Source organism: Ochotona curzoniae, unplaced genomic scaffold, assembly GCF_017591425.1.
Source record: "Ochotona curzoniae isolate NIBS_2020 unplaced genomic scaffold, NIBS_Ocur_1.0 patch58, whole genome shotgun sequence".
Classification (NCBI taxonomy): Eukaryota; Metazoa; Chordata; class Mammalia; order Lagomorpha; family Ochotonidae; genus Ochotona; species Ochotona curzoniae.
The window spans coordinates 1,062,683-1,088,532 of NW_024467037.1; the positions used below are offsets into that span (position 1 = coordinate 1,062,683).

A 25,850-nucleotide genomic window follows, 5' to 3' on the forward strand; every position below is an offset into this window, starting at 1 on the left:
GGCAATATGGGCTCATTGCTTTTGGAAAGGAAAGACTTTTTAAAATTTCCTTTAGACAAGTGGACTCTCTAGTGTTAGTTTTTCAAATGCTGAAATTGTGTTTAAGTAAAATGTTAGCAGGTCATGTAGGATTCCATGTCCTTATCCTGAGAATGGGTAAAGAAGATATTATTTCCCCCTGTTAACAAGTGCCACTGTACTTTTCTTTGGTGAAATTGACATCAGAGAACTCAATCGGTCTCACACATGGGTTTCAGGGACTCAAGTACTTGAGCCATAACCTGCTGCCTTCAGGTCACACATTAGCAGAAAGTTGGGACTGGGAGCAAGGCAGAACTGGAACCTATGCAGTCCGATATGGATGTGGGCATTCCCAGAGGCATCTTAACCACGCGCCAAATGCCTGCTCCATGCACAGTTCATACGGCAGTTTCCTAATGAAAAGCTACAGAGGTAGGATTTGAATTTGGAGAAGTTTTCAGTGCATTCATTCTTTGTCTTGGAAATTTTAGACCATGTGGATGTAAAATGTACTTTTAGAAAATGTAACTTACTAAGCCAATCTTTTATCTTAATACTTAGGATTGTTCGGATAAATTTGAGGATTTACCTGTGACCTCTTTTAAGCATCTGACCAAAGCAAAATCAAGAGCAAGGCTTTCAGGAAACAGCCCAGATGACAGTCATAATCAGATAAAACACTCTGCAAGGCCATATACTGCGCCAGAGCAAAGCAAACGACAAGAAAACTACCCTGCAAGATTCACAAGCCCTCGAATGGTCTCAACAGGCCTAGTTCGTATAAATGATACAACCCTAGATTATGAAATACGTAAACTGCAGCCCCCTAAAAAATTAAAAGAGGATATTGAAAAATGTTCGCTCATTTGTGATATTATCCAAGTGCTAAACAATTCAAAATGAAATGTGAGACCTACAGTCAGAACATCATTTCTCCATCAGCAATGTGGTTTGGAGTTCTGTCCTCACGTGTGATAGAAGGCAGCATCCCAGTTTCATCTTGCTAGAACCATTTTGTTTTGATTAAAATGAGAAATGAGCACATTTTATGTAAATGCGTGTTTGTTTATAAGCCTTCAGAAGCAAACCCAGCAATATATGTTCAGCTCAGATGCATTTTGTTTCCAACTTCTCCCCCTCACTATTATCTCTGAGTCCCACAACTTCTGCTAAATTCTAATTTCTCCCTCTCTACCCAGTTTTTGGGTTCTCTTTTTGCAGTCATCTGTATTTAGAGTTTTGCTATGAGTACATTTTAACTCTTCAGCTTGTTATATTCATGGTTTTACAGCCTGTAATCTTCTGGGCCTAAAGAAGTTCTAGTGATTTTAACATCGTCTGATATTATCTCTTCTTAACACTTATAAATTATAACATTTAACCCTGAACCATCTATTCCCCTGGAATAACTTTCTAACTCACTTGAAAAAAACTCTGAAGTCACCAAACTTTGGCTCTTGTTGCATTTTATTCCACACTTGACAAGCAAAAACTATAATAGACAGAGTTCTTGACGAGTCAGCAAGACCAGGAGATTCAAATTGAATTGGCCGATAGACAATTCCTAGTCATTCTTTCAACGTTATAACTCAGGGTAGTGGTGCTTTTTACAGGTACCAAGACTTTCTAGTTATGCTCAAATTTGTTATCATACATGATGGTCCTGGGACTACAGGGGTTGAACTTAAGATTTTTGAATTTGCTCGGGCATTGAAGTGATATCCTAATGGTAGAAGCTGTCATTTAGATTTTGAATTGTGATCTCTTCTGGGGTTAGTGAATACCCTGTAAGATCCTGTCCTGTGACACCAGGCAGCGGCAGCAGCAGCAATGGCAGCACCAGTAGGCACACGCCCAGGCAGCCTGGCACTCAAAGGGATTGTCAGTGGATATTCTGCAGTGTACCGTGTCACTAAGCTGTGGGGTCTGGTAGCAGACAGTGATGCCTTTCCATGAGCCTCTCCATTTACAGTGAGTTCACTGTACATAATTCTACTTTAAGTCTGGGAGCATGTGTACTTAATCAGAGTATAACCAGGAGAACACAAACAATTCTAGATTTTTGCAGCCGAAGAAGTACAAGAAGCTAGATTTAGGCAATGAAACCAACGCTAAGAAGCCAAGGGGATGGTGAGCCAACCCTGAAATTAGCAAGAGCAGGAAGTGCTGTCACCATGGAGGTGGCAGGAGCAGTGGCAGTAAGGGCTACAACCAGAGCCTAGAAGGCAGAAGACAAGGAAGAGAAACACCCACCCCAGGGACAACAGAAGAGATCAGAGAATGGAGCACAGGGTGAGGAACCTCAGGCTGCTGCTTTCTTTTCCTGCTTTCTGATCCTCCACCATGGCCTCCCTGGAAACTCAAGAATGGGGCTGTGAGGGAAATCTGATTCATGAGAAGCAACAAGGAAACTGCGGAGAAATGGATTTGGTAGCTCTTAGGTAATTGACTGATTGTACTTACAAAGAAAATCATTTATCTGATCTGCATGCAGTAAAGGAGAAAATATTTCCTGGGTGGAAACTGAAATCCCTTTCCTCACTAGTTCTAACAGCGATCTTGTGACACTTAAAGATTTAAAATTCTCCTACTGTGGAAATCTCTTAAATTTTCAATCATTTTTTCAACTCAATTTATTTGAAGAAGAATCCTTGAACATTTGTTAAACTTTATGTGAGACAACTTTTCCAACCACTTAAAAGTTACTTGTTAATAAGGCATGTAGTCAACAGCACATTGGGGACATAAACACTAAGTAATAAAGGGTTGAATATGTGATTTAGGAAGGTATTTTAGCTAAAATGATTGTGCTGGTTTGAGTTGTCTGAAAGGTGGCACCAAGATGAAATTAGACAATGCAGTAGTCAGAATGGTGGCTCCCAAGCATATCCACGTTCCAATCCCAAAAACCTGTAATTGTCACCTCACTCAGTGAAACCAAGATGAAGAATCCCACAGGGGGGGATTGTCTGGGTGGGCACGCTATGGTCACAAGGGTTCGTAAGAGGAAAGGATCAAGGGTCAGCGTCAGAGAAGGGAGACGTGAGCGCAGAAGCAGAAGTTGCAGTGAAGCTGTGTAAGAACTGGAGACATAGGGTGCTGCTGGAAACTGGAAGAGGCAAGAAACTATCTCCCCACAGCCTCCAGAAGGAACATCACCCTGCCACCCATTGAAACCTCTGAACTCTGGAACTATAAGGCTATCTTGTGTTATTTATTCTCACCTTTTGTGGTAATTTGTCACATTCAGAGGCTAGCACCACATGCAAAGAGATGATGATGATTTGGGGGAGGAAAGGGAAGCCTGTGAGAATAAGTAGGGAGCAAATTGGAGATGGCTGGGAGAACTGTCACCTGTGATGTGGGTCTCAACATTGCGGGTAGAAGGTGGAGTAGGAAATATCTTGGACTGTGGGGTTCTTCTTTTTCTTGTTAGAGCCCATGGGGAGAACTTCAATAAAAGCCATTCATCATCAGAACCCAGGAGTGGGCCTGACTTGCCATCCTTCCTGGCAGGAAGTAGAAGGAGGCAAGGTTGATAGGCAGAATAATGACTCCCCGTCCCCAAAGATGCCTAAATCCTAATTTCCTGAACTTGCAGGTACGTTAGGTTAAATAGCTAGGGGACATTAGATTTGCTTATCAAGTGACTGAACACAGGGAGAGTATTCTGCATTATTTGACTACGTCCAATTTAATCAAATAGAAGAAGCAACTGGAAGAGAGAATCAGGCAAATGGCAATACAAGAGCTGAGTCCAACAGTGCTGACCTGGAAGGCTGACAGAGGGCCATGTGCTGTGGGAGGAGCATAATCTGAAAAGAGCAGGACAATGGGTTTCTCCAAACCTCCCAGAAGGAATGCCAGTGCCTTATGTTGCTGAGATCCAGTTCAGAGTTTGGAGCTTCTGAACTGTACATAACTGATGTAGCTTTAAGCCACTGAGTTTGTGGTAATCTCTAACACCAGGCATGGGAAGTTAATATTGCAAGAGAGGCACCTATGGTATGAAAGCTAAACAGGCAGAGGTGCTCCATGGATTATAATATCCACTAGACTGGCTGCTTTTATGTGTCTGCTGGGCTACAGGGCACTCAGTTATCTGAACATTATTCTGGGTGTTCCTGTAGGAGATAGCCCTCCCCAATGGGGGTGGAGTACACCCAATCAGAGGAAAGACAGAACAAAAGCCCTTTAAGTCGGAGAATTCCTCCTCCTGACTTGGTTTGAATTTTTCCCTGCCTTTGGACTCAAGCTGAGAAATGGGCTCTTCTGTCTTGAGTTCATGGCTGCTGGACTAGAGCTGTACTCTGTTTTCCTGGGTCTCTAGCGTGCAGACCTTGGGACTTATCAGGCTCCACACTTCCAGCTGCTTACCATGAATCCATTTCTTTATGTGCACACATTATACTTCCCAGGCCACAGCCAGAGAGCTGAGGCACCGTTTCATGGCTTCCACAGTGGGTTTCTCTGGCTGAGGGAGAGAGGCGCAGCCCTGACCACTGTGGGTACTCTCAAAGTCTCCGTTAGTCCTGTACCTCGTCTCCTCCACCACCCATTCTGGATTCACTTTCACCTTGGCAGCTCTTCTTGGCTTGCTTGGTAGAGTAACCCAAACCCACATCTTGGGGAGATCTAGCCAATGAACATGGAAAGGATTGTATTCAATTGCCTGTTAATTTGTAGACTGCCTGTAAGTATGTACAGAATAAGAAAGTCAGGTAAGTTCCAATTAGCCACAGCTTACCCACCATGCTCTTTCTGAGGGACATGGCCTCTCTTGCTAATAATGGATTAGCACTAATTCAGACCTCTGTGTTCTTCTGTTTAATGTCCTACAGAGGCAATGATCATGTAAATGACTGAAACGCGTGCCTTCACTGAACCAAGTACTCAGCTGTCTCTTGAAAGTTGCAAGTTCACTTGGAAATGGTTTCTTCAAAAAAACACATGTAGAATTTGTGTTTGATCTTTGCAAAATCACACAAGGAAAATAAAAGCATAAACTCAAGTCAATAAACTTTTATTGAGCTCCCACAGGGGGCATGAATTTAGCATGTATAATTTACATAGGTAAAATCAAAGAGAGTGCCCTAATTAGCTCTCTTCTTTTTTAAGAAAAAACAAATTACAAATTCTCTATGTATTTCAAGTGAATCATTTATTTTGAGTGAGGCTCAGTTTGATATTACCATAAGTATTAATAGAAAAAGGGAAAATACAAATATTTTCTCTTCTCCAAAAAAGGGTTTGGTGCCAAGGTAGACTAGCCTGTTATAACAAAAACTGATGAAAAAGGCTAGAGGACCTGGAAGAAAAACAGGATGTACCTGGAAGCACTGTCCTACAAGGGCTGAAGCCCAAGAGGAGAGTGAAATGCTGCAGAAGTTTATTGGCTCAAAAACTACAGAAGGATAGAAATGAGTTAGTCACAGCTTGGGGACATTTCTAAAGACTCAGTGACACTAATGGTTGCTAGATGAATCATCTGGATGTTTCCCTGGAGTTGTGAGAGCACACTGAGCTAGACAGAGAGGCTATCCACTCACGCCCACCTGTCTCGCTGTGAGCAGAGTGGCTTTAAATGAGATTCTCCAGTGCACCAACTGTATTTTCAAGTATAACTCTGGTATTTGTACCTAGCAATACAGAATAAAAAGCAGCAAGAAGACAGTGTCAAGTATACAGGGCATAAGGTGATTTGGTGGCCCTAGAATTCCCAGTCTGAATCTTTGTCGTCAGGAAAATCACATTCTGGCTCGGTCCAAGGTAGCACTGGAGGCAGTGCCATCGATGGCTTGTTATAAGCAGGAGGCAGCAGTGACAGTATGGAGTCCTGGCTTTCTTCCTTCATCTATTAAAGAAATCCAAAATGAGGCTGTTGGTAAATTTAATACATCAGACTTATTAGCAATACATAACTTTTAAAGAAATTGTGTTTGAAGTCTTTATGCTGTTTTTCAGTATTTTCCCCAAAAATGCCTTTGTTGCTCATCACCTGGAAAGAGTTAGAAAAGCCAGAAAATGGACTTTTATCATTCTAGCCAATGTAGACAAAGTCACCAGTCAAAATTAAGACTGAGCATATAGTGACATGTGATGATGGTCTAGTTTATTTTCACTTACTTTGTTTTAAAAAATGCAAATCTTTTAGAAATCCCATTGTTAAACCGCCGAAAGGTTTTCTGTTTCTTAACGTTATTTTTATAAGTTATTAGTAAGAATCTTGATAACCAAAGTATCCCAATAAACCAACAAAATAAAATGTCTTTTTAGTAAAATTTGAAACTATCTAGACAATAGATGATAGATTAGCTCACCTGTTTGAAGAATACATGGGACAATAAACTACTTGCTGATGGCCTGAAATTAAAAAGAAAAGTTATGAGAAACAATCAGATTAGAATGTATAATATAGCAGAAATTGTTAGCTCTATAAAACAGCCATAACACTATAATATAGTAGAAAGTGTTAGGAGCTATGTCAGAAGCTCAAATCTTAGCTCCACCTTTATCTAATGGAAACAACAAATCCTAGAACTGTCCTTCAATTAATATTAATTATACTAAATATTTATTGGACATTCACTATTTACAATGAGCTATACCAGGCACTTTGAGGTTAAAAATGATAATTAAGACACATGTTGTTTCTGAAATACTGATGCTAACACATAGTTACCTATAGTGATCATTTATATTACTATAAAAGCGGCTACTTACATTTCAATATTGCTTAGCAGTTTCTAAAATGTATTACTATAAATGCAACCATTAATATTCAAAAAGCAACTGATTCTAATAAGGCTAGACTTGGCTTGGAAACAGTAAAGCTGAGACTGGAAACCAATTTTTCTGATGTTGAACTGGTGGTGGTCATTTTTCCATTTGCCTACTGACTCTATTTGTTGTTTTTATTTTTAAAAAATCATTTATTTGAAAGAGTTATGTACAGAAGGAAAGAGAGATTTGCCATCTGCATGTTCACTCCCAAGATGGCTGCAACAGCCAGAGCCAGGCCAGGCAGAAGCCAGGAACTTCATCTGGGGCTCCGACATGGGTGGCTGGTACCTAGGCACCCAGGCTTTCACTGCCTTTCCCAGACTTATCAGCAGAGAGCCGTCATGGAATTGGAGCACCTGGGACATGAACCAATGCTCAAATGAGATGCTACCCGCTACTCTACAACACTGACTTCTCCCTGCCACAGCCTCTACTACCCTCCCACCCCCACCCACTTAGCATTGATATTTTGTAGATTAAGCTTCCATTTTTGGTCAAAAGATAAAACATTTCAATCTTGTGGGAAGGGAAATATGACAAAGCTTCTGTAAGGTATAAAACATACATCTGCTATTTAAAGTGGCCAGTATTACCTTTTCTCAGGATCTTGTTGCAAACAGAGTTGTACCAAGCTGAAGAAAGCAGGAGAGAAGGTTTTTGAGGATGGCGTGTGCGATCGGTCACTATTTACAGTGTGAGTCCCACTAGAGGCAAGTACACTTTCTCCAATCCCAGAATCTATACCAGATCGTGATTTTTTCATTCTGGAGTCTGACTGAAGGAAAATGCTGGTATCCAATGGGCTGTAAGGAGGACCTTTCAGCTTCTGTAAGAGCATCTAAAAGAAGAATTTCTGTCAACTCTGTGTAGGCAAAATATCAAAACAAATATACTAACAATAAAGCTTCTCAGTCTAGAGCATATATATTTAATAGCAATGATCTAGAATGGAAGAGATCTTACAAAAGGCCAGGGGGTCAGGAATTTCAGTGGCACGTACCTGAGTTCTATGCATATCCTGGAAAGGTACCTGCCCACTGGCTAGTTCACATGCTGTAATGCCAACACTGTAAATATCTGACTTCACATTATATCCATGTAGATCCTGTAGAATACAATTGATTTAATGTTTTTAGTGGCAATAAGTAAGCATAAAGTTATGTGTGTGTTCTTTTTGATAAAGGATGGTAAACAATAAGGGGGAGAAAGTCCCATAATAATCACTTAATATATGATATGCAATTTAGAATTCCTAACATCATTTTGACAAGAGAAAAAAGTCTTGCAGGAGGCCATTCACCAATCCAAATATAAAAACACAACTGTCCTTCAGTCAGACTCAAAAGACACTTGAGACGCACAGACAACCCAATGCAACGGCCACACCTGACCTGTCTCAGTAGTTCTGGACTCAGCCACGGCTGCACTGACGTGCTGAACTGTGGAAAATCAAACACAGCCCTATGCCTCTGTCCGTGTTTAATCAAACTATGCAGATGGGACAGGCCAGAGAGTGTCACCAGGCCATCACCAGAAATGAGAATATGGCTGGCTTTAATACTCCTAGAACAAAAAGAAACAATCCTAAGTACTGGGAACGTGGCCCAGGAAGAACGTAAAAACATGGTCAGGACAAATCCATGTATTCTCTTGGAAACTAAATACCCTTTAAGAACCAGCCATGAGATACACACTGCCACGAATACAGGGAGTGAAAGAACTCACTCAGTTACTTAACACAGCACTAAAACAATATTGTAGAAAGCTACATGTTGGAAGTGATAGTTTTTCAAACAAGGAATAGAATCAAATTTTCAGCCTTACTATTTGAGATGCTATTGCAAAGCACTTAGGAAAATTCCAAGAAAAATAAGTATTACTTGAACACTAGGATTGTAACTGAATGTTAAACACAGTACTACTCAATAAAAGACAGCCTCTCCTGGCATAGCACTTACAAAGATATTTTATGTAAAATTTTCCTTTCGGCAATAGAAAGATTACCATTATTTTTTCATCCAAAATACTGAATGTGGAAACTAATGGATGGTCAATGAATAATATATCATAAAACCTCAAGTCATAGGATCTAGGCCGTTGAAACTGTCAGTTAACCAGAATGCTGGTTAAAATAAGCAAACAAAGAGTATGAACGAAAGCTCTGAGGAGATCAAAACAATAAAATTTAAAAAAAGGTTCATTTGAAAGTGACTTGATTAAAAGACAAAACAAAATCCCAGTGTATGCCAAAACAGCAGGTGTCACATTCAGTCAGTTACTTCTGCATTTACAGTTTGGTATCAAGGATATTGACAATTAGTTTCATAATCTCAAGGTACTGCAAAATATTTAGGAAATCATGAAAAAATTGAATTGCAATCTATTCACAATACAAACATGCTCTAAACTGGCAAGCAGACAAACTTTTTATTTGCTTAAAAAAGAAAACATGCTCCACCCACTCCAGTCCACCCCCTGCCCAGCCTGCTAATTAGGATCCCACTCCCTGCATTGCACTCTGAACGCACAGACTCTTCCATCTTCATGAGACAGCCCGAGCTGAAGTGCGCAGGTGCTGTACTCCAGCACCAAGCACAGCACTTTCATACTGTACAATACCAATAAATAAATACCTATGAATGCAGCCATTTTGGTGCAGGTAGTTCAGCCCTCTGACTGCTCCAAAGAGAATGTTTCTTATTAGAGGTTCACTCATTCCTTCAGGGAAGTAAGTCTTCAAGAGGTGACTTGCTGAACCTAAAAGAAACCCTTGAAATCCTTAGATGAACAGCAAAGGTGCTTTTGGTTCAGCCATGTTTTAAATATTCTGTTTAAATACTCGCGTGCGTGCACACACACACACCTGTTACTTTTTAGAGCCTAGCTACTTTCCCAGGTGAAGGTAACTTTCCTTCAAGAATCTTAGGAACATTTTTTCCTAATGATGCTCTAAAAATTATGAAAGAATTACCGATTTTTCAAAATTAGTGAAAACACATACCTAGGTATGTATGTATGTGTATGTGTATTTTTTAAAATACAGACTTAAGTCACAAAAAAGATGTTTTGAAAAATCAAAGCTCTAGAACCTATTCACTTATTCATTCCAAGCACTTCCTGATTACTATTTTGTGTTCGGTACTACAATGTGAATTCATGGGATCTCCCAAATGGGAAGCACATGAATGATCCTTGCCCTCAGGAGGCACATGGAGAGGCTCCCTGGAGTTCACGGCTCTGCATAACTGCTGCTGTCTGCTGGGTTCCAGCAGGTCTCCACTGAGAGACGGCAAGGAACCTGAAGGGAAGCAGCAGCCTGTGTGGGGGCAGGGGATTCTTGGAGAAGCACTGGAAGTAGTCCCATCGATCAGCATGCCTCTTGGACTTTCTTCTGAGAGGAAAATTCAACATGAATCAGATGCAGAAATAATCTCATAAAATCTAGTATCAGCCATGAGGCTTTTCACTTAAACAGAGTGCATCTTACACCTAAGCTCTCTCTCCTCTTTCTAATAGTATCTACACTAAAATGATGTCATTTTACTTTAAAATCAGTTTTCTTACCATAGGCCATAAATGGAGAAATAACCCAGAGCCAGCTGCCAACAGTGAAAACGGTCCAGTAGGTTGTAATGTTGGGGTGTCGGAAGAGGTGGGACAGGATCAGCCCTTTCTGGGATAAACAAACAAGAGACCAGACATTCAGAATCACCATTTCTCTTATGATGAAGGTAATAGCACTGGTGGAGGCTGCTACTCAAGGGACAGAAATAGTGCAAAGCCCCATTCTTGGTGCTTGCTTCTCCATAAACGTCACAGCCACTCCACGTGCCTGTGGCACAGGGAGCCCCAGCTAACAGAAGACAATACCTGGGAAACAGCTCCCACCCAGCACGTTGTCAGCTAGAGGAGTACAAGAGGGAGGGGAACTTGCTCTGACTCCAGAGGTCACAATCTCAGGAACTACACCATGTTCTTGTTAAAAAAAGAACACTTTTAGAACACAAGCCATCTGAGCATAAAGGGAGCCCCAGCTAACAGAAGACAATACCTGGGAAACAGCTCCCACCCAGCACGTTGTCAGCTAGAGGAGTACAAGAGGGAGGGGAACTTGCTCTGACTCCAGAGGTCACAATCTCAGGAACTACACCATGTTCTTGTTAAAAAAAGAACACTTTTAGAACACAAGCCATCTGAGCATAAAAATCACAGCCAGCAGCCCATCACAAGAGAAATGACCGCCAGCTTTAGTACAGTTTTTTCAAGTGCCCCTTCTTTTTCTATGGAATACACATGTGCATATAAATATTTCAGAAATCAGAATGTCACAGCAAAATTCTTCGCCCCATTCTAGAGAAATGATAGATAATAATGAAAATAGCACTATAATGTACCTGAAATGCATTTTTATCAAAATATATTGACTTAAAAAAATATATCGACTCAGATGCCCAGTCTGCTTTGCTGAATGTAAAGGCAATGCCTTCGTTGCTTGCTTTTTCCCTCCATGACTAGTTGTGCTTGGGTTCACAAGGGATGCTCTCAGTCACCAAACCAGCCCTGAGAGCACGATGCTCCTTTGAAGGAATGAATAGCAGATTCCGAAGTTCAAATGCATTTGCTCTTTCCCACACCGGATCTGCCTTCCAAGGATCCTTTGCAATTCTGTAACTTCATGTTAATCAGAACAAAGAAAGCCACCTTTCCTAACAGAAAGGGGGAGGGTGGAATTCTTACAGGTGTAACCCCATCAAACAGAACACATATCATTTTCTTCCTCTGGTCACCTGTAAAGCTTTTAGGCGTTCTTCAGTGCAGTTCTCCAGATTGGTAATTTTTATGGTTACCAGTGTTCCTGTAGGAGTATGCCGTGCAAGGTGGACAGAAGTCAGGTTGTCAAATCCTCTCCCTGTAAAACTCACAAAACTCATGTTAGCAACCAAAGAAAGCAACTGACAATTTGGACTTCACCAAAATCAAAATGTCCGCTCTTCAAAATACAATACTAAGAAAAGGAAAAGGCAAGCCACTGACTAAGAATAGTAACAAAATTTGTATCTGACAAGATGTCCATCCAGAACTCTCTATGTAAACAATTCTAACAACCATATAATAGATAACAAGTGATCTAACTAAAAAATGGGCAGGAAATTAAACAGGCAGTCCACAAAACAGGAATATAGGCATAGCCAAATAGGCATATGAAAAGATGCCCAAGATAGAGAAATAAACATTAAAACAATGACATACCATTACATGTCTATTATAATGAATATAACAATTTGTCATTCAGCAGTCTCCAGCCATCCTCAATCTCAACTCTTCCGCAATTACTCATCTGGTATTTCCTTGTTATATAAATGTTATCTCTAGTCTTCTTTTCAAAAACTGACTTATTTTAAAGTAAGAGTGTCAGAAATAGAGGGAAAGATGAAGAAAGAGGCTTTCCACCTACTGCCTGCCCCCCAAATGGCTGCCATATGCAGGTTTGTGGTAGGCCAAAACCAGGAGCCAGGAACCAAGAACACAACTCCTTTATGGGTGACAAGGTCCCAGATACTTGGGCTGTCTTCCTCTGCTTTCCTGGGCACATTGACAGGAAGCTGGATTAGAAGCAGGGTAGCTGGGATTTAAACTGACGCTCCAATATGGGGCGGTGGCATGGTAAGTGACCATCCCTCACTGTGCCACCCCGATGCCCTGGTGTCTGTGCTTAGCTTCTCTCACTAACAGTGCTTCCAGACTCATCCATTGCTGTCATTTGTATCAGCAGATTCCCTCTATCACTGAGGAATAATCTGTTGGGTAGTCAGAGAGCAGTTTATTAATCCAAAGACTAGAGAATATTTAGGTGGTTTTTCTTGTTTTGTTTTGTTTTGTTTTTGCTGATTGTAAGGAAAGCTGCAAAAATATTCCTACATAGGTCTTTCAACAGACATGTGTTTTCATTTCTCTTGAGCAAATACCTGAGATGAGTTTGCTGGGTCAGGGCCAGTGGGCCTTTAACTTTATAAGAAGCTGCCAAACTTGCCAAGGTGGCTGAACCACCCTATATTTCCACACACAATGAGTAAAACATGTTAGCTGTGCAGCACAGCTCTGCAGCATAAAGTTTCCTGGATGCTCTGACCATCACCATCACCAATTTGCTGCTTTAGAAAAGGGAAGGTCCTCACTCCCCTTGGTCTCTCGCCCTGGCATGTAGCCCAGATTTAGTCAATGGGAAGATGTGGCAGTGGCATGAAGGTACAGGGGCAGTCAGAGCTCACTGCAGAGGGCCAGTGTCTTGGAAGGACTAACTCAGCAGCAAGATCACTAACTAGGCTAAAGGCCTGCACGGTGGCATGCAGGTTGGGATGCTAGCATCCCAGGACAGCACTAGTTGCACTAGTTTCAGTCCCGACTGTTCCACTTCGCATCCAGTTCTCTACAAATGCACCTGGGAAAGCAGCAGAGGATGACCCAAGTGTTTGGGCCCCTGCACCCACACAGGAGACCCAAATCAAGCTTCTGGCTCCTGGCTTCAGCCTGATCCAGCCCCAGCCTTAGCACTGTGGCCATTTGGAGAATGAGCCAGCAGATGGAAGATACCTCTCTTTGTGTGTTTTTTCCTCTTTCTCTGTAATAAGTAAGTTACTAATAAAGTAACTAATTAAATAAATATTTTAAAAATTCCACCTAGACTGGTCCTAGTCCATGGCTGCTCCTAGACAGATACTCTATACAATTGGTTTCTTGCCAGCCTATTGTTCTAACCAGCAATCCTGTGAGTTAGCAACATTGTTCAAAAATTCCTTTTCTGCTTCATTCAGCCATGACTTTTCTTGTTATTTTTCAATAAAAACCCTGAGAAGAACAACTAGCAAACTCCTGCTCACTCTTCAGGACCCAGCCCCTTTTGGTCACCTCTGTTTGCTCCCAGGCTGGTTGCTTTGGCACTCCCTTGTCTCTGCTCCTGTAACACTTGGCACACGGCATAACTAATGCACTCTCCAGTGCAGGAGACAAAGCTGTCCTAGGTGCCTGTCCACGCAGAGGACAGGAACCACTCATGGCATTGTCCCTGGCACCTGACCCCGTCACTGGGCTCCACTCTTAACTGATAAAGGCTCACACTACAAACATTTTAGGTAAAGTTTTAAACTAGAAAGCAATTTAGTTAAGGGACTCTGACTGAGAAGATTTGCAAGATTTGATATTAATTCATACCCAATATAAATTATGACATAAAATGAAAAGCCTCCCACAATAGAAACAGAAGTAAGAAGCACTTAGATTACTTTGGGTCTCCCTCCTCTAAATGCACTTCACTGAAATAAAAAAATCTTTAGATAGGAATGTTGAAAAAGTCTGGGTCATTATCTTTAGACAAAATATACTGAATTCATTAGGCTGACATTTGCATCTAATTTTCTGCTGTACGTAATCACCAAAAACGTCTTGCCTACAAAACAACCTTTCTGGTAATAATTTCATTTCTACTTGCAAGGGGTCGATTATGTGAAATTCAGGATTATTACCTATTTCCACTTGGAGTTCATAGTGTGAAACATTGGTGGAACATATCACTTCGCTGGCTCTGGCAGAGGGAGGGAACTGGGAAAGGGCTGGCTCATCAACCTGCACAGTTTTAACAGATGCAAACATAACATAAACTTTTGCAGTCCGGTAATCTTGTGTCCCCACCCCAACAGAAATTCTGCTACTTATATTTCCCAACACACAGGAATTCATTAGCAAGACACAGAAAGGTGGCTCAAGAGACTGTTCTCATGATTACCAGGGATCCAGCCACTGCAGGGAAAGAAAAGTTACAAAAAGCAAGGAATTCTTCCCAGCGGATAGCTTTTGGGACTTGCTGAGAAAGGCTGATCATCTTTCCTGGCGGCTGGAGGAAGAGCTGACCAGGGCCTCTGAGGGGCGCCCTAGGCTTTGCTGCCGAGGCCAGTGGTTGCTGGCCACATCTATTTTTCTCCCATGAGAGACATTCTCTGCTGGTGGAGGTGTTATATAGAGAGCTCCTGAATGAAGGACCATGTGCCACTAGAAGGTCTCATGGGATGCACTGGGGGCAGTCTTGGGTTTGTGTCTGTACAGGTGGCAACAAAATAGCAGGTGGCAATGAAACAGTGCACAGTGCGGGGGTAACAGGATGCCTAAACCAGTGGCATTATATGAGAGCCAGGAGGATCTGGTAAAGGCTTAGAATTAACAGGCACCAGCAGGTGGCAAGAATCTTGTTACTGTCTCCAAGAAAAGGAGGAGGAGGAAAGGGGGCAAATGACATTATTATGTGCTAGGAATCGTGCTAAATGTTTTTCACATACTTGATTCTTTTTACCCAAGAGAAACAGTGGAAGTCTGAAATGACAGATGCAGATATACACAGACAGTGGCAGATAAGTTTCCCAAAAACTTTTAAGAGAGTAGAAAAAAGCCCAGGGCTACTGATGAATGAAGAAGAATATTGGTCAAGAGTAATGAAAGCCTAAAAAAGGTAAAATTGAAAATTGAAAATTATTCCAGTGAAATGAAAAGAAGTCCAAATGAATCAATTTACTTTCTTTAGAACCACAGGTAGTCAGATTTAAAGAAAACACCCAAGAGATAAAGCAAATGGGTATCAATGTGTAGACCTGTCAGGTAGATTAGGGACATAACAGTCCAGTGCTTGAAAAAATGGTGTAACCTTTGCAAGAGATGGTCCGAGAGCAGAGCTGCTCAGCTTCCATCGGGCTTCCAGCTCCTCCACCGGTCTCTATAAACCAGAAGGAGCAGCTGTATGGTAAGCGAGCACTCACAGCTGCAAGCAGGTTCAGATCCCTACACCAAACGCAACTTCATTTGGGACAGTAAATCTGCAGATGTACTGAAATTCAGACGAGAAACCAGAATGGAAATATCAACGCTAATCCAAACTGCAAAACAGGAGACAACTGCAAAGGAGTAAGCTCGACACTGCTTCCCAGAAAAGCCTGAGATCAAATTATTAGGTAGGTGAGTTATAAGCACTAAAGGAGATAATGTGGTAACCATAAACAGGCAGTAGTGAGATGACTGCAAGGAAGTCACCCCAAAACGGACCCCTTGTCTTTGATCCGCTGTTTAGTTAGAGAATAGAAAGCAAAAATTATGGCAGCATTCCTGTCCTTGTTCTTTGAAAAATTTTAGCAACTTCCCGAAGATGTAAAAGGTCTGCTTATAAAAAAACAAACATGAATTGTGCATTGCCAGACACAGCTAACTACTGGAAGGATAAACCAGGACTCACAATCTTGAGTAACAGGAAGAATGGGCATAGACCAATACAGTTTTATAGGAACAAATATAAAATCTTAAAAAAAAAATCAGTGGCCTAATTACTAACTCAAGCATAGTATGTATGACAAGGAAGGCTTAATCAAAGCACAGTATGAAGGTGCATTTATAAAGAGTGAACAGCTGGAAGGAGACAGGAGCCCTCCTGCGTGTCACATCATTGATGTGACCAAGCCAGTCTTGGGAACGTGGTGGATAACTGACATACCACAGCTTAACAGGGACACTGCTGAATACAGATGCCTGGGGAGGGCCAGCAATATTGGTTCTGATACCACTAGAGGAATTGGGGCTACTTAATCTGCAAAAGAAGCTCATAAGGTTACTTCTACAACAGGTCTTCACTCACATGTTCAAACAGAGGTTGTGAGCACTACTGTCAATACCTGAGGAACAAACAGGCACATCATCAGTGAACGGAGGGCTACCAGCAGAAGGGATCTGATGTGCAAAAATGTCTGCTTACCACAAAAGAAAAGATAGGCTATGAATTTCAAGTACGTTGACACTTGACATTAGTTCTCCTTTACAAATTAAACTGCTTCCAATTAATATTTGGTTTCCCATGGAGCTTTGCTATCAGGATGTAAGCTGCAATGTAAGGGCACTACTTCCTGTGACACTGGGAGGCTGGGTTTATCCATCAATCTAACGTGCTTCTAACGTTGACATACAGATCCACTAAATCAGTTTCTGAGGGTGACAGACTGGTTCAGCAACCACCATGGAAGGGCACTCTGAAGTTTTGGGAGAGACCATGGACCATGTTGGATGTTTTACTTGTTTTACATACCTTCCTGTATCGTTTTACTATTTTCTGTAATGGAGCATTTTGTGTTTGCCTTTCTGCAAATAATCCTCAGGGATACTGTAGAAAACACTGAGTGGGTTGAATACTGGGCTGCTAGACCTTTTAGGAATTATAGCAATGCCAAAATCGTATCATTTGAAAAATCACCGCCTCAACTCAAATATTGCAGCTTTTCATTTGCAAAGATTAATTAGAGAAAATGAACTTTTCTAGAGACATGAAGGCTTTAAGTGTTACAGAAGGCAGAAATCATTTGGAAAACCAGAAGGGTCCTCCAAACATGACATTTGAACACAAAATTTAACACTGCCTATAGGCTCCTGGTCCTTGGAAAACTTGTTGCCCCATTAAAGACAACAGATGGTGTTTTTAAGCATGACTCAGGCAGGGCCCAAGAAGTGTTCTCTAATCAGCAGGCACTGGTTCCAGCTGGTATCAATTTACATTACATAACTTCTCCAGTTTTACGCTTCCGCAAGAGACATCACATAGACCATGCCTCTGCTCTCCTCACTGAAAGTTTAACTCCCAGAACAAATGAGATGTAAGATTCAGCTCCTCGAACTAGAAAATGGCTCCAACCTGGAGGTTGGAAGGATCCAGGGAGGCACCTGTGAGTGGAGTTCAGCCCTCTCCCTCATGGACACAACAATAAATTGGTTCTGAACACTGCCACACCCTGGAGGGAATCCCAACTTAGGCTGGCTATGACCTTCTGCTGTTCAAAAACTCAGGTGCCTAGAAGACTATCAACTAGTACAGAATACAAGGTGAAATAATGACAAGGAGGATAGCTGAATACAGGACTGAGACGAATCATAAATGAGATGAAGTGAGATTATCTTTATTTTGTGGCAAGCAGGGCATTTCCAAGCAGGTGCCATTCTGTGGTCCAAAGCACAGTAGGAAGGAGAAGATCCGGAGAAACATTTAGTATCAAGCATGATCTTTTAACTGTTAGTTCACAGATCAGCACTCCCCAGAGCAGATAAAGCAGAAAACAACAGGATGCCTACTTTAATGAGGATGTTACAGACAGGGAGACAGATACTGGTCATCATGAGATTATACTGAGAGTCCTATTTTATGGGAAGGTCTAATATATGCAGGACCATATGGAATAATACGTACAAACGGCAAGGTTTCTTAAGTGGGACATGTGAAACTTTTTTTTTTAATGAATGAGGAGGAATTTAAAAGGGAGAAAATGATGAATGGTATCTCATATAGAGAGCACACCATATGTTAACTCAAACCTAGAAAGTCTAGACATTCCAGACCTTTATCCACTGGCTTATGAAGGCAGCAGAGATTGAGAGACAGGAAGTGGCTCTGGCAGACCGGGCTGGGAAGTAGTGCTGACTGGGGATATGCATGGCTGGAGAAGACTATCTATGTGACTAAGAGACCAGAGACAAGGAGTCCACCTGCAGTGGTCTGGGGAAGAGAAGGATGCTTGAACATTACAGTGCTCCTGTGAATGGCCTTTCAGAGTGGACACTTAAGACACTTCCAACTCGATAGGGGCAAGAGAAGTCTCCAGAGTTTCTAGTTAGGATGGCTTTATAGGATGATTTTCACAGTAAGAGCAGCAAATACATGTATTGCTGAGATCTGAAAAAATTTTTTTTTCAAACTATTTTGCAATGCCTTTGAAAAATCCAATCAGAGGTGCTCTAAAGACACTTCTGGGGTCCAAGAAAGAGTATGGGGTGGTAGGTAAAAATCTAAGAATCAAAAGAACTACTTGAAGCCAGGCTCCCTTCAGGAAACTTGAAGGAGCTCCAGGAATTTGAAATGTAAGCACCGAAGTGGTGGGAAGAGGTGAGATTTCTCAGGGAGAGTCGGTTTAGGAAAAGAAGAGGCCAATCACAGAGAGGAGAATAGAGGGGGAAGAACTAGTAAAAGAAACAGCAAAGAAGGAGAGCTGTGAGAGAACCAGGAGTGACTGTCACAGGGGAGCATGCATTGCCTTACCAGGGACTGATGGATACTGGTTTCAGACTGTTTCTCAGGTCTCAGTGATTCCACTTGTGTTCGTGAGGTACAGAAACAATCCTGGAAGGCACAAATACATTTAAAAAGTTAAAAATCAGTCACCAGGGATTGTATGTGTATGTGTGTGTATTTAAAAATCTGGTCTTAGGGTGGAGAGCAAGAGAAAGGGCAGAACACAGGAATCTACAACTGAAGTCAGGCAGGATCTGTAGCACGAAGGGACTCAGAATGGCAGAGGGGAGACAACTGGGTGTGTGGACGACAGATTTTCTATCTGTCAGAATTATACTCGGAGCTACCTCTTACCCTTGTTCTCTTCTTTCCTGAGATCATCATAGCAATTCATATTAAGCCCGGATATTAATTTTATCTCCTAAAAATATTTATTTATTTAAAAAGCAGAGACACAGATAAACAGGGTTAAGCCAGGCTGAAGCCAGGATCCAAGACCTCAACCTGGATCTCACTTGCCACCTCCCAAGGCCGGCATCAGCAAGAAGCTGGAATTAAAAGTGCAGCCAGATAGTGACCCAGACTCTCTGATATGGGAGTCAGACGTGTCAGCCAATGTCTTCATAACACTTTTGTTACCTCTGAAGTATTCTTTTAAATATTTAACTAAAGATCTGCTGTATTATTTTTATATTGTTTTCATTTTGATCCTCAGATATTTTCCCTTTTAAGTCCAGGGAGAAAGTTTACTCACTTTAAACCATATATTAGGTCTATCTGGAGCCAATTCGATTCTTAAAGTCACAAATATCTCTAACTCTGATTCAAAGCAAATTCAAAATACTTCTATTGTCGCAGCATATTTTTCTGCAAATTAACTCATGATCCTATTATTACATATTGCCATTAAAAACATAACACGTGACTAATCATCAATTGGTAGGGTGAATCTAATGTTATGCTATTTAAGAAGCAAAGGTATACCAAAAGAAAAGTATACATGCATTGTATAAGACACTTCCAAATTAGATAAGTCATATCAACTCCATATTTGGTAGTTATTTAAAAGCAGTCACATTTCTCTTTGTTTCAATATATGTCAGAACTTCTCAATATTAAACTGGTCATTTTAAGGTGAATTCCTAGAGTTTGCATATTTTATTAATCCATGCAATAAGTTGATTTATATTCCCACTGTCTTATGTAAAATTCATTCTGAATAACAGAAGCTAACAATGCCAAGACAGCTACAGAACTGATTCATTGTAAAGTTTCTGTTGGTTTTCTAGGGTAAGTAACATTTATAACAAAACTGTTTTTGAAGATACTTCTTACTGTTCATATGGAAAACAATTTCCAGAGAGATCACTAATCTATTATGTTTGGTATTTACATATCTTCTGCAACATTTATCTTGAAATCTTCACAACAATCATTATGAACAACAGTGTGTATAAAAGTTAACAGAGGTCCAAAGCTGCCTCTTTAGAATCGTCCTTTTGAGGCCGCTGCCTGGCTGGGGACTTGGACCTCAGGAGAGCTCCCATTCATATGGTAAGAAGAACTTATGTGGGCTCGGTGGAGTGGCCTAGCAGCTAGAGTCCTCGCCTTGAACGCAGCAGGATCCCATATGGGCGCCAGTTCTGGCCCTGGCAGCTCCACTTCCCATCCAGCTCCCTGCTTGTGGCCTGGGAAAGCAGTCAAGGACGGCCCGTGGCTTTGGGACACTGCACCCACGTGGGAGACCTGGAAGAGGTTCCTGGATCCTGGCTTCGGATCTGCGCAGTACCGGCAGTTGCGGCTCACTTGGGGAGTGAATCATCGGATGGAAGATCTTCCTCTCTGTCTCTCCTCTTCTCTGTATATCTGACTTTGTAATACAAATGGATAAATCTTTAAAAAAAAAAAAAAGAAGGACTTATGTGCCTAACTGTGCAAGCAAAATGATTGCTAGTCAATACCTCCCCTTTTATTCGGAGAGGCAAGAATTTTGTCATCTACCAACAGAGGGTATGGTACCTATGGGACTTATTCCCAATACAAGCATTGGTGTCTAGGCCTCATATTTTACATAATCCAAATGTTTTTTGGTCCATGTCCAAAAGTTTATTTTTAAATGTGTTTTCCTGCCTTTAGTCAAATAGATGCTCATCAGATGAATTTTTTTTAAAAAGATTTAGAACCACTGTATCTGCTTTAGCTTAAGGATTTCATTGTATCTTATGTACCACACAATGCTTGACCAGGCAGTTTTCCTGTTAAGATAGTATGCTTCTAAAAAACGGTGAGTACATTGATATGATGAATAATTTTATATATCTCTGATCTATAAAAATTGAAAGAGGTTGGCAGGGCAGGTATCATCTTCATTTTCAGTTTACCCAGGATTGCCAGGAACTGTAGTCAGAACTCAGACTCCTAGTTGCGGATCCACTCCATCAGTCTCCAGAGATGAGAGGAGACGGAGACAGTGATGTTGTTATATGAGAAGCACATTACACATTTACTTTAACTGATTGCCTCCAAGATTTACTCCTTCAAAGGGGAGCTTCAGGTATCTGGAAACACACTGAGATGAAATTCCCCATCCTGAAGAGCAAGGAGCAGCAGACTTCCAAGGAGCAGCAGAGTATTTGCAGGCTGTATGGTCTCTGATACAGTGATGGCTCTCCTTGCTGCAGCAGGAAAGCAGACTAAGCAAGACGCAGACGAAGAAAATGAAGGGGTGTGACTGTCTCAGTAAACTTTATCCACAAAATCAGTCAGATCTGGGTCACGGATCAGAGTTGGGTGATTTCAGTCCTAATCCTTTAGATTTATATTTTTATATGTAAAGTTTATCAATGTTATCAATTTGTAAGGTGGAAAAGATGTACAAGGGCATGGGCCTAGTTTTTCCATTCATTAGATGAAGATTCTGAGATTCAGAGGGCTGTGTATCAGGACCTCCAAATTTGGGCAAAGGGATATCTTCCTTAATTGTTTATTCCATAACAGTGGATTTTGGAACAATTATAGAATGTGATCAAGAGTGGCTTATATTAGATCAGTTTGTAATTTAATTTAAACTTTACATTATCTCTGCCATGACGAAATATTTTAGAATCCTCTGAATCAAAATATTCCCTCTTTTGTCCTAGAGAGGAAATATTTTTTAAAATCTTCAAATGACAAGGCTTAGCTAACTGGATGGGAATTAACCCAAGTATAACAAATAAATGTAAGAAAGTGAGTATAGGGAAAATGATTAGAATAATGAATATATCAAAAAACACAGGAATAGTTCTTCTTGAGAGACAAAAATTCAAGGAGAATTTAATTAATTTCTCAAGAACTGGGTCATTCAGGTGCAAACAGCAGATCAGAGAATCCGGTGCTCCCACGAGAACCGGCCTCTTTCACAGCTCTGCACTAAGCAGCTCCCCACCCTGGTGGCACAAAATCAGAGCCGAAGGAACAGACACTTACCAAAAGAGACATTGACTCGCTTTAGTTCACAGAAAGGGGTGAAACTCCATCTATTGTAGAGAAGATTGGTGGTTTTATCTTCGTTTCAGGATGCAGAAATACCCTACTGTAAAAACAATGGCAAAATAATTTAGACCTACATAAAAAAACATTCTTTGAAGACAAGTAATTACCCAAAACCCACCTGACATTTATACAGCAATTCCTTGACACAAGGACTAGGAACATCGTTGAAAGAGTTCTATAGTGCTCACTTCGGCAGCACATACACTAAAATTGGAACGAAAGAGCTCTACACAGCAAGTTGGACTGAGGAAGGCGCGGCGACGTGAGGGGAGGCTCTCTGCATGTGTAGGGCCTCACCTCGCTTATCTTTTCTGTACATTTGTTTTTTGAAGGAACCTTGAGTGTACCGGACGGCTGGGCCGGTAGCATGGACACGGCGAGGGTCAGGGAATCAGACACCAACAGGAGACCAGTAGTGGTGGAAGAGGTCTCTCTTGGCCTCCCTTTATTCAGCCATATATACCTTTCCCCCAAGCCTCTAGCAGAACAATCGGATGCTAATGAGTCTGACAGACAAGGTGCCACAGCCTCCAAGCCCATTTCCTGCAGGAGCCAAGCTTAACAAATGCTAATCAACTCCTCAGCCCACAACACTTGAGCAAATAAGAAAGTAAACCAGGAAAGCAAATTTGAACCTATATTTGACAGAAATGAGTTCCTCCCCCACCAAGATGAGACTGAATCCCAATATAAGAAAACTGAGAATTTCCAAAGCCTTGTTCTTGAATTAATCACCTATGAAATCATTTAGGGTCCCTGAACACCAAATTTAGGAGAGAATTAGGATTGATGAAAAACTAGAAGTTAATGTGTCCTTGTTGCTGTATGGTTAAAGAAAAAGAGATACACTATTTTTTTTTTTTGTTTTCATGTGAAAATAATATTCTTATAGGGTAAATTGCTTCCACCTTATGATTTTTAAACTTCAATTCCATTCTTGAAATTTGTTGACAGATACTAAAGATGTGCAAATAATTCCTGTTTACCTTGTTGACACCGTTAATCTTGAAGCGTTTGAGAGGATCCAGCAGTAGATTCAGGTATAAAATAGCAACTTGTCTAGCCTTAAGGAGATGCAAAGACACCACCAATGGTTTCCTGACAGATATCAGTAGAAAGGGCGGCCATGGTCTAAACTTGCTAGTGCCAGTTGTCCTCTGACATGAAACCAGTGTCATCTCTTCGTTCTACATTGCACATGACTCATTTTACCCAAGTCCCCAATTCGATCATATCTACAAACACCCAAGCAAAATGAGAATCAGAAGATATTGTAAGCCACAAACATTACAGATAAATATCCAAGTTTTAAAAAATGTTTGAAGGCGAGTGTCCAACTTTGTTACTAAGGGAAGAGGTAAGTGTGTTCCTGACGTCCACTATGAACCTGCCATGCATTAGCATCAGTGGCTGTGCTACCACAAAGGGGAGAGCCGTGCTGGCCCTGTCTACCTTCCAGTGACACAAGTGAGAGCTGCGCCATCTGCAAGTGCTCCCAACTCCCAGACTTTGTACACACCTGAAAGATTCGCAAGCGTGCACTGAAACGCAACTCCTACCACAGTGGCGGTGGGGCATAGCTCACCCGGAAAGCAAGTTGGCAGGGTTTCCATAACCATGCCAATCGCCACACCATTTAGCTCAGTAAAACCTCCACTTACTCATAGTCTAGCCTAAGGAGACATCCACGTGAATGGAGAAAAAATACACATATAGGGAACCATTACACTGTCCTTGCTTAACAGCCAAGAATTCTTTCCCCAGTTGTCTAATGAGTAGGCGAGGGGCTGCACGGGGCGCTGGGGACACCCAGTGGGGACAAGGCCCCTCTTTCCGCTGACCTTCTCACCATCAGCGAGGTTGGGGATGTGGTGATCAGCTGGATTTTCTGGGGATTATTACTGTGAATCGGGCCATTTCCACAGAACATTAGCAAGTTGTTACCTGTTTGGTCTCAAAAGAATTAAAAACGTCATTACATTATCTATTCTTTTTTTTTTTCTTTTTCTTTTCAGAAAAACTTAGCGAGAACTGCTGACACTGCAAGGGCTGTGGTGACAGAGTGGCTTAAGCCCAAGAATTTGGCCTCGGCTTGGCCCCTGCGGACTCTTCAGTGGGGCCAAGCAGCTGCTGCGCCCCTAGCAAGGGGGTGGAGAGGAGAGCAGTTTGCTTCTGCAAGCTCTCAGGGGAATATAAATCCTTCCTATAAAAATAACCATACTTAAGAGGCGACATTTCTGAAAGGTCCGTGCACTTGTATCTATGAAGCTAACTGCAATTATGATACTGCTTTATTGCAGATTTTAATTTGTTCCATAACGCACTATCCAAAGGCTTTAGCCTGAAAGGGTAGCACGTTTGGTGGTAAGCGAAGGACATTCTCTCTGTTTACAAAACTCGGGTTTGGGGATGCTTTGGGGCATCTGATAGTAGGTTATTGTCACAGAGGATGCCAAAAAAAAAAAAAAAAAACCAAAAACACCCCACCTGACTTGACTCTGTTGAGCTTTAAAATGACTATAATTTTCAAAGTGATTCTGGGAACCCATCAAACACGTAAAAAACCAAAGCTCCGAAGAATTTCCCTGAGTTTAGTATCGTGACTCATGCTTCCAACGACATTCATTTACCGAGCGCCTTCTGGGTGCCAGGCACCGTGCGTTTGGTGCGGAGCCATCCGTCCAACGTGGAGAAAGGAGTACTCGACACAACAAAGGCACAAGGGAAACAAGCACTGCAAGACCCGAGCTACTCTGAGAGCCTCCTCCATCGTCCAGCACTGGGGGCACCTGGCAGTGAACTCAGGAAGGTGGCAGATGGCGCCGGCGGCCGGGGTGTCCGTGTGCGCCAACGCTCGCCAGGCCGGTGGATGCGGCCAAAGGTGAGAGACAGGGCGGTGAGGAACGCGCACCTGACGTGGCCGGCACCTCCCTCCGTTCAGGTGCTGCTGTCCAGGCGCGGACGGGGGACCCGCGGCCTGGGGCGCCCAGCTCCGGCCAGAAGCCGTGCAGGGGGGCTGGCGGGGGCACGGCTAGGTCCGGCCTCGGCGCCCCGATCTCGCGCGGACACAAGTCAGCACGTCTCCCATCGACCTCTAGACCTCCCCCACCATCCCGGGCCTGCCTCCCCTCATTACCCTAGTGGCGATCACCGCCCGCGGACTCTCTTCAAGGCTGCCAGCAGCGCGGCAGCAGGGCGACCAGGAGCCCCGCCAGCCGAGAGGCGAGCTGTGCGCGCTAGGCCCGCTCCCAGCGCGGGCCGCGGGGCGCTGGACTGCAGCGCGGCGGGGACGGGAGCCGTCGGCCTGGAACTGTGCCCCAACCCTCCCCACGAGCACCCCGGGGCACCCGGTTCGCCCCACCCCGGCTCGGGGACGCGGCCAGGGGCGGGGCAGCCAGGGGGCGGGGCGGCCTGGGCGGGGCGCGGCGAGAGG

General features: G+C 42.4%; 2 protein-coding genes across 5 annotated transcripts in view; one reads left to right on the top strand and one right to left on the bottom strand.

Moving 5' to 3' along the window:
• Window positions 1–1,063, top strand: part of LOC121168114 — a 92,545-nt gene extending 91,482 nt beyond the window's left edge. Inside the window, exon 18 of the mRNA XM_040997905.1 lies at window positions 583–1,063. Within this exon, the coding sequence (XP_040853839.1) occupies window positions 583–924 (342 nt within the window). The 3' untranslated portion in view covers window positions 925–1,063. The remainder of the gene's footprint in view (window positions 1–582) is intronic.
• A 3,965-nt stretch (window positions 1,064–5,028) lies between these two features.
• On the bottom strand, window positions 5,029–25,706 carry LOC121168096 (STE20-related kinase adapter protein beta). 4 transcript variants are annotated; one of them, XM_040997864.1, is made up of 12 exons: window positions 25,554–25,706; window positions 22,352–22,457; window positions 18,911–18,991; window positions 14,325–14,424; window positions 11,592–11,713; window positions 10,369–10,477; window positions 9,438–9,561; window positions 8,196–8,367; window positions 7,805–7,909; window positions 7,398–7,642; window positions 6,342–6,384; window positions 5,029–5,875 (listed from the first exon to the last, which is right to left on the bottom strand). In XM_040997864.1, exons 2-12 carry the CDS (start codon window positions 22,361–22,363, stop codon window positions 5,732–5,734), a joined length of 1,257 nt encoding a protein of 418 aa, XP_040853798.1. In that variant the 5' UTR covers window positions 22,364–22,457; window positions 25,554–25,706; the 3' UTR covers window positions 5,029–5,731. The 4 variants fall into 4 exon arrangements, with proteins under 4 accessions (XP_040853798.1, XP_040853799.1, XP_040853800.1 ...); XM_040997865.1 differs by lacking the exon at window positions 25,554–25,706 and adding an exon at window positions 23,404–23,472; XM_040997866.1 differs by lacking the exon at window positions 25,554–25,706 and adding an exon at window positions 22,621–22,687.
• Between the last annotated feature and the right edge of the window lie 144 nt (window positions 25,707–25,850).